At 40.5% G+C, this 13,240-nt stretch overlaps 2 protein-coding genes across 2 annotated transcripts; both read right to left on the minus strand.

Annotated features, from left to right (window-relative positions):
• Positions 1 to 203: 203 nt before the first annotated feature.
• CXCL13 (C-X-C motif chemokine ligand 13) lies at positions 204 to 5,964 on the minus strand. Its single transcript, XM_010384578.2, has 4 exons — positions 5,845 to 5,964; positions 3,924 to 4,056; positions 1,338 to 1,418; positions 204 to 1,044 (listed from the first exon to the last, which is right to left on the minus strand). Exons 1-4 carry the CDS (start codon positions 5,906 to 5,908, stop codon positions 993 to 995), a joined length of 330 nt encoding a protein of 109 aa, XP_010382880.1. The 5' UTR covers positions 5,909 to 5,964; the 3' UTR covers positions 204 to 992.
• A 4,975-nt stretch (positions 5,965 to 10,939) lies between these two features.
• Positions 10,940 to 12,244, minus strand: LOC115892904 (glyceraldehyde-3-phosphate dehydrogenase). The gene has a single exon (XM_030915612.1). It carries the CDS (start codon positions 12,175 to 12,177, stop codon positions 11,170 to 11,172), a length of 1,008 nt encoding a protein of 335 aa, XP_030771472.1. The 5' UTR covers positions 12,178 to 12,244; the 3' UTR covers positions 10,940 to 11,169.
• Between the last annotated feature and the right edge of the window lie 996 nt (positions 12,245 to 13,240).

A 13,240-nucleotide genomic window follows, 5' to 3' on the forward strand; every position in this document is an offset into this window, starting at 1 on the left:
AACTACTGGGGAGGCTGAGGGGGAGGACTGCTTGAGCCCAGGAGGTTGAGGCTGCAGTGAGCTGTGATTGTGCCACTGCACTCCAGCCTGAGTGACACAGTGAGACTGTCTCAAAAAGAAGAAGAAGAAGAAGAAGAAGAAGAAGAAGAAGAAGAAGAAGAAGAAGAAGAAGAAGAAGAAGAAGAAGAAGAAATTGCTCATAATTAAGTAAAATGTTTGCTCAACTTTATTGAATGTCATTAGATTTATAGGAATCATTAAAGAATTTGATACCAGAGTCCCCCACCCCCACCCCCACAAAAAAAAGTCAGTGTAAAAGACGCAAGTGAAAGAAGTTTGTCAAGGCAAATGTGTGAAAGAATCCATGTGTACATCACCCTTTAAATGCTTTTCCTGAGTATTCTATGAAGTCTGGGGATCTTTGAATGCTATTAATCTTAGACAGTAAATTTTATAAAGAAACTCTTTAAAAGTAGGACTTAATTCTCCTCCATAGTGAGTTTTTAAGCAGAGGATACGTGGATTCCTTTGCCTCTTGACAGGCTCAAGTTCCATCCACCTCCCAGGCAGCTTTTTGAGTCTTTCATGGAAGCCTGCTTTTAATATATGCCATAATTTTCTTCTTAATTCAAGCCACATGTTCAAATTTGAGGCTTAAATTCTCATTCCATTATTTTCTAAGAAATGTTAAACATTAAACAACAAGTATATTATCAAAATACTCCTATATTATTTATAACTGAATAACTGTTTTCAAAGAAACTGGCCTCCCTAATGAATAAGAATGCAGACTCCACGTGTATATAGGGTTCTGTGAGTGAAGAAGCTTGAGTTCACCCCATCAGCTTCTGCAAGGTTATTTTTACGTATAGTCTCATGCTTATTTGTATGGGGAAGTTCTTTTTCCTGGAAAAGGTTTAACTAAGCACAAAACTAAAATCCAGAGCAAGGATAAGGGAAGAATGTAGGTGTTCTTAGCGGTAATATCAGCATCAGGGAATCTTTCTCTTAAACACTGGAACTGGTGGAGCTGAAGAAATTTTTCTGTGAAGCAGAAACAAAAACAAAATGGTCATGTTTAGAGAAACACAAGAAACTGTGGCTTTCCTCTGGAGATAGCAGGCAAGGACTATCATGTACACTGGCTTCTAGTTTGGTTTACTGAGTTGCTGGAATGCGCTACCCCTACTCCATCTGATAAGCAATAATGGTGAAAAACACACATTTGTCTTAGGAACTTCTCATAAATTCAAAGTGGTCCCTATTTTGACTGCCCCGGAAAGGGAAACTCTTCAGTACAAGTTGGAATCTGAAACCCCTTGTTATGCCTGACTTACTTTCTCAACGTTTCCATTATTCTCTGTATCCATTCAGCTTGAGGGTCCACACACACAACTGACTTGTTCTTCTTCCAGACTCTGGGGGAAAATAAAAATTAAATAATTCAGTGTTACATTTTAGTCAATCCTATACTTTTAATAAAGAAAAGAGTTGGGTATGAAACTAATTATTCCTAGATGAAGTGAAATTGGAGCTGGGCAGTTTTGGATCTGGAATAGGTGATTTGTAGCATGGGGTCACAGGAATAATAAAACAACCATTTGTGGGCCAGTATGTGTGAGCTGGTGGGGTTGAATCCAAAGCTGAGAGGGCCTCACATGTCAGAAGTTAGTGTTTTGTTGATAACCTTTACGTGTGTTGGAGAACAACCAAATAACTGACTCCAAGATTGGCTCACTTCTCAAGTTATATCACAATATCTTTAAAATGTGCTTATCTGTTGCATTGCATTTGGGAGAACAAAATAAGCTATAGAAAACACTCTCTTGAGAACTTGAATTTCACTGAAAAAAGAATTCAGTGCAATTTCACATGGGGGGCATGCTGCAGAGCAGATTGCTTGGAGTGACATCTGCATTTTGTCGAATTACCACTTAGCAAGATTTTTCCTGCTCTAAGATATTAAGCCATAGCAAGTGGCAATGATAATTAATAGCTAATACTTATCAGGTACTTAAACACACCAGGCCCTATGCTTCGCAGGTAACTTGGATTGTTTCAATTCATCTCACAAAAATCCTTTGCTGGAGAAACTATTATTTCCTTACCTTCTGATGATGAACTTAGGCTTAGCAAATTTAAATAACTTGTTCAAGATTGCACAACAAATGCGTGATACAGCAGGATTCAAATGAAGATTATCTGACTCCAGAACCCATACTTTTCTTCACTGTTTTTCATGAGCATGACCTGAGTAGTTACCAAGTGCTGGACATAGTGTTAAATGCTTTTATCTGCAGTGGAAAAGTGAGGTCTCCCAGATAGCAGAAAACTGGGAGACTGTACCCTTTATTGGTGTGAACTCAAACAAAACACAATTCCCTTATATGTCATTTGTCTTAGTTATAAAGTGACAAACAGCCAGCAGCATGGTAGCTCATGCCTGTAATCCCAGCACTTTGGAAAGCTGAGGTAGGCAGATTGCTTGAGGCCAGGAGTTCAAGACTAGCCTGGGTAACTTAATGAGACCCCAGCTCTACAAAAATTTTAAAAAAGAAAACTAGCTGGGCATGGTGATGTGCACCTGTAGTCCCAGTTACTCGGGAGGCTGAGAAGGGAGGCTTGCTTGAACCCAGGAGGTTGAGGCTGCAGTGAGCCATGATTGGGCTACTGCACTAAAGCCTGGGCAGCAGAGTGAGATTCTGTCTCAAAAAAAAAAAAAAAAAAAAAAAAAAAGCACAAAAAAAAAACCACCCAAAAACCAAACAATAAAACAAACCACAAAAACCCCAAAACAAAAAAGACAAACAGCAAGGATCCATCCATTTAATTTTGAAACTGCACCTTTGCACGTAAATCTCAGAGACGTCAGAGGGCATGGAACAGTTAGGTTTTCAGGCAGATACTTCCAGTTGGTTTCTGAGTTCATGATGGAAAGACAGATTTCTGACCATCTGGACTCACAGTATTTTCACCTCTGATTGGCATGAATTTCTCGTAATAATTTGAAACTTTCATTTCTGTATCTGGTTAATATTCAGAAATGCAGAATTTGATGAAAAGATATGAAATCACATTTTTGTCATTTCACAACAATCAATGTTAAAGCAGAGAAAATTAAGGTGCATTACCTTCCTTGGCTGACAGGCAAGAGACTTGAGTCATGACAGAGGAAATGGAATCAAAAGAAAGGAGTCCCAGTTTTCTAAACAGCCAGGGGAACTGCTCCCAAATAAGTCATGGCTAGACTTCACATCTCTGAGTTTGATGGCAATAATTGTAGTTTAGTTAGACATTATTGTTAAAGACATTAGTGAAATGCCTTTTTAGTGAAAAATATAATGCCTTTTTAGTGAAAAATTACCATAAGCTTTTGATATCCCATATTTCAACTGGTCCAAGGCCCCAAGCACTGGTAACAAAATGTGACAAACAGGAAGTAGCTGCTTACAAACATTGCAAAAATCTAAAAAAGTCCATGGGAAGAGCCACTAATGAATGCCAAATCGGGGATACCCTGAGAAGGATGCTGTGCCTAATACTTCAAGGTGTCGCAAAGAAGAGGCTTTGGAATGGGGAAAATGTGAATGGAATCCTGGCTAATGCATTTTCTAATCCTTTCTGACGGTGTGTCTCAGGCAGTTAGTTAACCTTCCTAAGCCTCAGCCTGTAAGGAACAATAGGCTTACCTTAATAAAGTGGTTGAATAAAAAAAATGAGTATGTTCATGCAAAGCAGTTAGATCGGGGCTGCTGCAAGCTAAGCTCTTCGTTATTAACAATTCTCATCATTAGTTTGAGAATTTTCAGCAACACTCAAGTAAATCTCTTCTACATTCTTGAGTAAGACTACTGTATGGTAACATTTAATCTGATTTCATTGGGAGAAAGAAATCTTATTTTTTTTTTTTTCTTGAAACTTACATGATTTCTTTCCTTGGACAACCATTCCCACGAGGCGAGATTTGAATTCGATCGATGAAGCGTCTGGGGATAAAGAGTGAGCTCTCTTGGACACATCTACACCTCAAGTGTGTGTAATAGACCTCTAGAACACCTGCAAACACAAAATCAGTTATTTTAATCCATTGGCATATAATTCATAACTAGAATTTAATTACTAATCTTTCATACTGTACATTTGAAGATTTAAAAGTTTCAAGTCAGTGCTTCCACTCATATGTCTTTAGTTTGTATATTTCTGCTTGCCTTGGCTTGAGTATTTTTAAATGTTTTCTACCAATGTGTAGAAACTTTAAAAATAAAATTAGCTTTTAGGCCAGGCACGGTGACTTACACCTGTAATCCCAGCAATTTGGGAGGCCAAGGTGGGAGGATTGCTTGAACCCAGGAGTTTGAGACCAGCCTGGGAGACAAAGGGAGACCTCATCTCAACAACCAAACAAACAAAGCAAAGGAAAACAAAACAAAAATTAGCTTTTAGAAAAACACAGCACTTTTTGACATTTGTGATAGTGTTATATTTGTAGTCAGGTGATTGTCCACGTAATAACATTTGAGAACAGCCTCTGTAGGGACTTACAACACAGTTATAATTAATGCAGTATAAAACCAATGGATTATCGTCACTCCCACCACATAAAAACCGAGAACATGACCTGGCTCTAGAGTCCTGGGAGCAATAACATGCTGGAATAGAGTTTCCTCTATCAGACTCTCTGCCACCCTCCCCTTTCCTCTCAGAAAATGTCACAAACGTTTTTGTTTAATATGTCAGTCCTCTGTCTAGGTTGCAAATCATTGCCAAACAAAAGGCAATCATAAAAATTCAAAACTCTTTTTATTTAATAAAACGATTAATGCTGGATGGGTACCATTAGTACCCATCTCATGAATTTTAATGGGATCTAATGAAATCTAAGGAAAAGACATTTATCAGATCTTTTCTATCCAGCCTACTACTGTGCTTGACATACATTTATAAATAAAAAGGCTCAACTCTCAGGATGTGTATAATTTAGTAGGGGAAACAAGCAAACAAAAGCTAAAATACCACAGAAAGTTGTATTACGCGCAACATCTAATGTGTGTGCTGAGAACAGAAGATGTAGTAAGAGTTACCTCTGCCGGGAGCCATGGGAAAGCCCCATGGAGAAAGCAAGAAATTAGGGTTTTGAAGAGTGAAAATAACATGTGAAGCAAAATTAAAATTGGGGGAGAAACCTCCTCTGTGTTTTAAGAAAAAAAATTTGGTCTTCTAATTCTGAACAGAAGGCTTCTTTCTGCACATGTATCCATTCCTTCAGCCACATACAACTTCCTACTTCAATTGGATATTTATCTATTTACACAAAGATAGCTGCCCCTCTTAGACATGGAAGTCTGCTTCTTTGCAGAATGTGTGTAAATACTCCTGGTGTACTCACAATGGTGTACTTGATGCCAGATCTAACCACCCGGAATTACACGAAGCATGTTCACTGCAAGAGATCAATAGAGTTCAATAATCTTTAAACCCTATATAGGGTTTGGTCAGAGTGGGTAACATTGAGAGGCAGAACAAAGAAAAGCTACGTGTAAAGAATTATATATAGCAGGAGTGGAATCTGAAAAAGGCCTGGAATATACAAGCCTAATATAACTCACATGAATATTGGACTTCTGGTATCTCTTTTTTCTATAAATAAAAATCTTAACAATATAAATACTTCCAATTTTGAAGAGTTAAATTCCTAAACACCTTACTTTGAGAAATCTAGAAGCAACAGAGCAGTTTTTTCCCCCTTTAGTCAGACTTCCCTGCAGTTTTTAACTGAAAGAAAATTGAAGTGGTTAAAGACTATTTCTGTTCAACAAACAGTGAAACATAAGTGGAAGTTCTCACCTTGGACTGGAGAGAGGCTGCTGACCAGCAGCATGAGAAGCAGAGACGCCGAGATGAACTTCATTCTGTCTGGAGGTAGAGTTCAGACTTGAGCTCTGAGTCCAGGCTGTGGGTTTTCAGTACCAGAGACTCCTATTTATTTATACCAGTAAGGGCCCTCCCACTGCCTTTGTCTCCAGTAGGTCAGCTGCATCATCAGTTTTAAAAGCCCCCAAATATTGCTGAGCTTGCTTTTTTAAAACTTCTCTTGCAAACTTTATAAATTTGTTTCAGAGCACTGTAATAAAATAGTTCTTGCAAATGTGGACTACAAGTGCCAGAGATGCTGGAGAAATCTGAGGGTGGGAGAAAGGAAAATCTATCAGCTTGGAAGCTCCGAAGTACCGTCTTTAGTAGCGCTATTGGTGATGGTGGCTTTGATTGCTTCTTTCAGTGCAGGGTGAGCCAGGTTTCTCCGTGGCATTAGATATATACTCCATGACATTGGGGAGTCCATTGAGCATATCACATCCCTAGCATGTGGAAGGGACTCCAGCCTTTGGTAGGTGCTCAGTAAATATTTGCACACCAAATGAATGTTTCTTTATGTACAGATCCTAACGCTGATTATGCTATTGATTTTCCTACCAGTCTTTTCCACCTCTTATTTTACTATCTGAAATATATGATTACTTATGTAATCTGACCATCATGGAATTCTTAGGAGGCAGCAGTAGGCTTCCCCTGCTTTGTGTGCCTGTGTCTGCATGAAGGGAGGGAGACAACAGCCTTGAGGAAGAGAATCTCTCTGGCTGTCGTGTGTAAAGTCTGTGAGTTTGACAACCATGTGGCAGGGGAGGGAGTCATTAGAACTACATTAGAGGGTGAACCCTATGTTACAGTCTGTTTGACATAAGTATATGTGAAGTTTGGTTTTGATCCCACCAACTAGTCCATGGGGGCAATCAGCCCACAGCCTATCCCATTTTCTAGGTGCTCTTTGATTTAAAAAAAAAAAAAAAAAAAAGCATGTAGACAGTGGCTAGTCTGGCCTAGAGTACCACTAAACTGCCCTGCAAGTGGACAAGGATGATGTATCAAACCAGACCCACTGAACTGCTAAGAAATCAGAGGTGTGGGTTTCCTGGTGTGATTTCCTAAACAATTTGGTTTTTGCTAATCAATTAGCATTGTGGATGTTTAGCATCCCAGGTGCCTCAGTCTGCATGGGGGTGGAAGTGGAGGAGTGGTAATGCCACACAACCTTCACACAAAAGCAGTTCTCCAGGTGGCCTGAACGCAGTGATAGGGCACTCATTGATCTTGAGGCAGCCCATTCTATTGTTTGGCAGTTCTAGTTGCCAGGATGTTCTTCCTTATGTATATGTGAAAGCTGCTTCCCTAGTAGTTTGCTTATGCTTGTGTTGTGATAAGGGGTTGAATTTTGTCCTAATTCAACCCCTTATCACAATACAAAGCAATTCTAAACAGTCTTCTATATGATGGCAATCCAGATATATGAAGGCAGGGTGTGCCAGTTGCATCCTCTGCAAAGCAGATGCTGAGATGGACATTGGAGTAAAAGAAGGTTATTCAGAACAACTCCTGCGATAGGAAGAAGGAGGAAGGAGGCAGAATTGGGCAGGGGGAGCCTCAGATTGCAATGCTGATCTGGTGAAGCCTACAACAACTCAGTGGGGAGCTCCAGAAGAAAGAATGTTTATTAGAGGGGCCCACAGTGGGCAGAAATGTTCAGACTCTGTTACCCCTGCCATGCTTGGTCCTTAGCTGGGCCCCCTCAGATACAACACGGTCTCTGGTTGAAAGCTGAAGCAGAACCTGAGGAGGTTATCAGTAGAGGCTGTCAGCTAACTGCACTCCTTGCCCCTGGCCAGCAAGTTATTTCTTTAAGAGAGAGTTGAGTAGGGCACCTTTGAGTGTCACTTAGGGTTATAAACTAGAGGTTAACAGCGCAAAGTCTGAGCTCACCCTGGCAATGACTTTGGACAGGTCACTTAATTTCTCTATGCCTCATATTTACCACTTTCCACATGAGGATAATAGGAATTCCAAAGGATTATTTGGAGAAGAAAGCACCTGGTATATGTAGAGGGCTCAGCTGAATACTGGCATGTAGAATGTATTCAATAAATAGCCTGCCTGTCTATCTGACTATCTAATCTGTTCAGAGGAAAAAACTGCTCCATCGCTTCCAGATTTCTCAAAGTAAGGTGTTTAGGAATTTAACTCTTAAATCCATCCACTCCCCCATCCATCCATCTATCCATCCATCCATCCATCCATCCATCCATCCATCCATCCATGCAAGATCTTACTAACTTCCACTCCAAAACCCACGTTGAAAGTAAATACTCCTATTTCTTTGAATTTGTAACAGTTTGAAACTCTCTCACCATCTTGGTTTACCCTTTTGAAACCTGTTGATCTTTTCCATTGTTCCTCATAAATTATAACTACCTTCCCTTTTGCCTCCCCATCACCCTGTCTGACTCACAGCCACAGACATGCATACATTTACACTTACATGCACACATCTGAACATTATGTTACCTCAAGTATGGCTTTGCCAGTACGAGCTAGAGGAAACCCATTACCTCCTTTGTCCTAGCACTATTCTATTAATAGATTCCTAGACTGAATAACATTATTCTAGTCACTTATATTAAGTTGGTAGGCAATAACATTCCTGTTTTTGAAAATGGTCAATTTCTTACAGTGTCTAATTCATTTTACTCTTGTGTGATATAATCTTGAGACCCAAGTATAGAAGTTTTACATTTGCCTCTAAGTACTATATATTTTCTTGTGAGAGCAAAAAAAATGAGTGAAGCTGACATGAACTGGAAGAGTATAGGGACAAAGGTACCTGAAAGAGAGCTTTGAATAAACCTAGGAAACTCCTAAATTGGCTGCTATTAAAAATAGGACCACGAGGTCAAGGAACTAATGCAGAACAATTCTAAAATCTGACTTTTGTTTCTTTAATGCCCAGAGTTCTGGATTTAGCTTATTTAGATCTAAGAAGCCTTATTCATATCTGCCCCAAGATGGGCCTGGAGGTTGGGCAGCTCTCAGATAGTCAGACGATTCTAGAAGTTGCAAGTCCAACACTACTTGATATCATCTTATGGTAGGGGTATACATTTCAAAAACTCTGATGCCAAGAAGAAAAAATATTTAGACAAATAGATTTAAAACTCAAATGGAAGCAATTTATTTTTAAAATAGTTTTTATAGATATCCTTGTTTAGAAACATAAAAATATATAACTTGGTTTATATCAAACCTGATTTTTATCATCAGATACATAAAATGATAAAATTATAGGGAAGAATTTTTTGCTTTACTTTGGAATCAAATCAAATTTTCTTTCCAGATCCAAGAACAACTGGGTAATTTAGAACCTTAGTACTTATATTGCGATCCAAGGACTGGCATCACTAACTCCACCCGAGAGCTAGTTTAAAATGTAGAATCTCAGGCCCTGCATTCAACAAGATTCTCAGGTGGTTTGAATGCATGGGCCTGGTCTAACATAAGCTGCATAGTTTGCTGTGACATGCTGTTTCTGGATAAAGATATGCATATTCAAATTATCTTCAGAGATATGTTTGGACAAGTCATTTCCTCAGAAAATGATGCACAGATACCTTATTTTAGTAAAAGTGGACAGGCCAAATCCACTCTAGATGTCGGTACTCACTGACTTCTAAATGAAGAGCAGTGACAAGAAGGAGACTCTCTCTCAAGATATCAAAAAGTGAAATGTCACTAAAACAGTGAGATGGCATAATTGGCCAAAGTATCTGACAATCTAGATAGTCAACAGGTATTAAACGAGAGTTAATGGTAGAGTTTCATGGTGATTAAATAAAGTAGTTTGTAGTAAGAGATAAGACAAATGTCACTGTGATACAGTTGAGAACATTTTCTTTCAAGCCACTCAACTAGAAAACAGAAACTTACTGTATCTTGTTAACACGTGTTTTAACCTGCTGAACATCTGACATCCATTTGCTCCCACATAACTTTCAGCACAATAGAAAACCTTATAACCTTAGAGGTGAGAGCTCAGGCTCTGCAATCAGACTGGCTGGGTTTGTATCCCGACTCTAACACTTATTTGCCTTGTTAACTTCCCCAAGCTACTAATATGAGTAACACCATCTCAGGGGATTGCGTAGGTTAGACAACAGTGCTTGGAAAGTGTTTTATTCAGTGTTAGGCAAATAGCAAACACTTCAATAAATGTTAGCTGTTTCTTTTTAACCTTTGTGAAAACACAAAAATGTGAAGTACATGAAAAAGTAACTTTGCTCAGTTTGCAAGTGAAGTTCCTGACGTGAATTAAAATGTCACTTAGGTTTCCAGTAGGCACCTAGGTGATATCTTGAGATTATGACTCCAGAGTCCTCTGGTTAAAGAGCTGTTCTTCTTTGACACTGATCATCCACACTTTGTTTTTACTTACTCTCCTCACAAGATACTTGTAGAGGTTTGTATTTCGTACAAATGTACTGAAGTTTTACACAGGGAGTGTTTTATTTTTTGTCATCATTTTCTTTTTATTTCACTATTTTTAAAACAGCTTTATTGAGGAATAATTGATGTAAAAAGAACTGCATATATTCAGTGTGTGCAATTGGATGAGTTTGGACAATGCAAACCCTGTGCATTTTGCCATCATTTGCATCTTGAGCGAGCCGCTTTCAACAGCCTATTTTTTGCCACACTGTGATTTCAAGATCTATACCTGCAGAAAAGACATTTTTCAAAGGTAATTAAATTCATATTTCAAGTGTTGTTTAAACCCAACTTAAATGCAGGGAATCCACCTGCATTAAACGCAGGGAAACCACCACAAACCTAAAACGTGTATACTGAAAGCTATTACCTTGTAGGGTGGTGATTCCCCAAGGGACTGCTAGATGGCAGCATTACTTACAGAAACAGTTCACAGGAAGGAAAAGGTCTGTCCTCAGGTAAAGAAGACCCTGCCTGTGTGCTGACCAGAAGGGGTGTGTTGCATTATTTCAAATTTCAAATCATTTATTTGATTTGGCTTATTGCTTTAAAAATATTGTGAGGTTTGAGATTTTTTTTTTTTTTTTTTTTTTTTTTTTTTTTTTTGGCTGAGCACAGGGGATTTTATTGATGGTACACGACAAAGTGGGGCTCCCTAGGCCCCTCCCCTCTTCAAGGGGTCTACATGGAAACTGAGGGGAGATTCAGTGTGGCGGGGGACTGAGTGTGGCAGGGACTCCCCAGCAGTGAGGGCCTCTCTCTTCCTCTTGTGCTCTCGCTGGGGCTGGTGGTCCAGGGGTCTTACTCCTTGGAGGCCATGTGGGCCATGAGGTCCACCACCCTGTTGCTGTAGCCAAATTCGTTGTCATACCAGGAAATGAGCTTGACGAAGTGGTCGTTGAGGGCAATGCCAGCCCCAGCGTCGAAGGTGGAAGAGTGGGTGTCGCTGTTGAAGTCGGAGGAGACCACCTGGTGCTCAGTGTAGCCCAGGATGCCCTTGAGGGGGCCCTCCGACGCCTGCTTCACCACCTTCTTGATGTCATCATATTTGGCAGGTTTTTCCAGACGGCAGGTCAGGTCCACCACTGACACGTTGGCAGTGGGGACACGGAAGGCCATGCCAGTGAGCTTCCCGTTCAGCTCAGGGATGACCTTGCCCACAGCCTTGGCAGCGCCAGTAGAGGCAGGGATGATGTTCTGGAGAGCACCGCGGCCATCACGCCACAGTTTCCCGGAGGGGCCATCCACAGTCTTCTGGGTGGCAGTGATGGCATGGACTGTGGTCATGAGTCCTTCCACGATACCAAAGTTGTCATGGATGACCTTGGCCAGGGGTGCTAAGCAGTTGGTGGTGCAGGAGGCGTTGCTGACGATCTTGAGGCTGTTGTCGTACTTCTCATGGTTCACACCCATGACGAACATGGGGGCGTCCGCAGAGGGGGCGGAGATGATGACTCTTTTGGCTCCCCCCTGCAAATGAGCCCCAGCCTTCTCCGTGGTGGTGAAGACGCCAGTGGACTCCACGACGTACTCAGCGCCAGCATCGCCCCACTTGATTTTGGAGGGATCTCGCTCCTGGAAGATGGTGATGGGGCTTCCATTGATGACAAGCTTCCCGTTCTCAGCCTTCACGGTGCCATGGAACTTGCCGTGGGTGGAATCGTACTGGAACATGTAAACCATGTAGTTGAGATCAATGAAGGGGTCATTGATGGCAACAATATCTACTTTACCAGAGTTAAAAGCAGCCCTGGTGACCAGGCGCCCAATACGACCAAATCCGTTGACTCCGACCTTCACCTTCCCCATGGTGTCTCAGGGATGCGCTGGCGATGCAAAAGAAGATGCGGCTGACTCTCGAACAGGAGGAGCAGAGAGCCTGAGATTTTTTTGATTAGGCTGAAATATTAATGAAGGAGGAGAGAAAAACCCCTAAAAATCTGAAATAATCCAACAAATTCTTGCCCAAACCCGACGCCTTATTCCTGAGGTTGCAAAATCAGATTGCACACTGGTCCTCTGGCATGAGATCACATTCGGCCTCAGCAGTTGTTGGGCTTGTACCTTCTGTGATTAGAAAGATTTCTGAGAACAGTGAGGCCACCACATACCAATGTCAAAGTGATCAAACAATTGTACTTGTTCTTTTAAAGCATGGTGCATGCAGTGAGCATTAGCAAAATAATCATCTTGTTTCTCCTCTACTGATTCTATAATGTAATCATATGTCATCATATATAATCATGAGTCATGTAGATAATAAGTCATCATCTGCTTTTTTCATTCAGTTTATATTTATGTTATAACCATGAGTGGAGACCTGGACATTATAAATAAAAGTCAATAGTTTCGTTTTCCAGTAAGAGAACCCTTATGCAATTTTGAAAGTTTTTGGCATATCACTTTGTTCCCTTGATATCTGCTAATCTGTAAACCTCAGGTGCCCTCAAGTAATATTCTCAGTGTCATATTGCTTTGCTCTCTTCTCTTCTTCATCTAACTAGCTATTCTGCTCCTCCTCTCACTGTGTACTCTCTCCCTAGGGGTGTATGTCTCTTCCCAGGCCTTCAAGTTTACATGTAAGTTCACTCACATTGGTATCTACTCAATAGCCTAATTACTGGTCATTTCTTCATAGAGGCCTCCTAGATACTTCTAACTAATCATATTATCCCCAAACTGAACTTAGTGTCCTCAAAACCTGCTCTATCTCCAATATTCCAAGTCTTAGTAAATGGTATCATCATTCACTCAGTTGCTCAAAAACTTGCTTAGAAACCAGGGAAGTTATCTTGAACTCCTTCATTGCCTTTAATCCCCATATCTGTTTGGTCTCTAAGAGCTGGCACTAGTATATCTTAAAATATCTTGA

The sequence above is a fragment of the Rhinopithecus roxellana genome, chromosome 2 (assembly GCF_007565055.1).
Source record: "Rhinopithecus roxellana isolate Shanxi Qingling chromosome 2, ASM756505v1, whole genome shotgun sequence".
Classification (NCBI taxonomy): Eukaryota; Metazoa; Chordata; class Mammalia; order Primates; family Cercopithecidae; genus Rhinopithecus; species Rhinopithecus roxellana.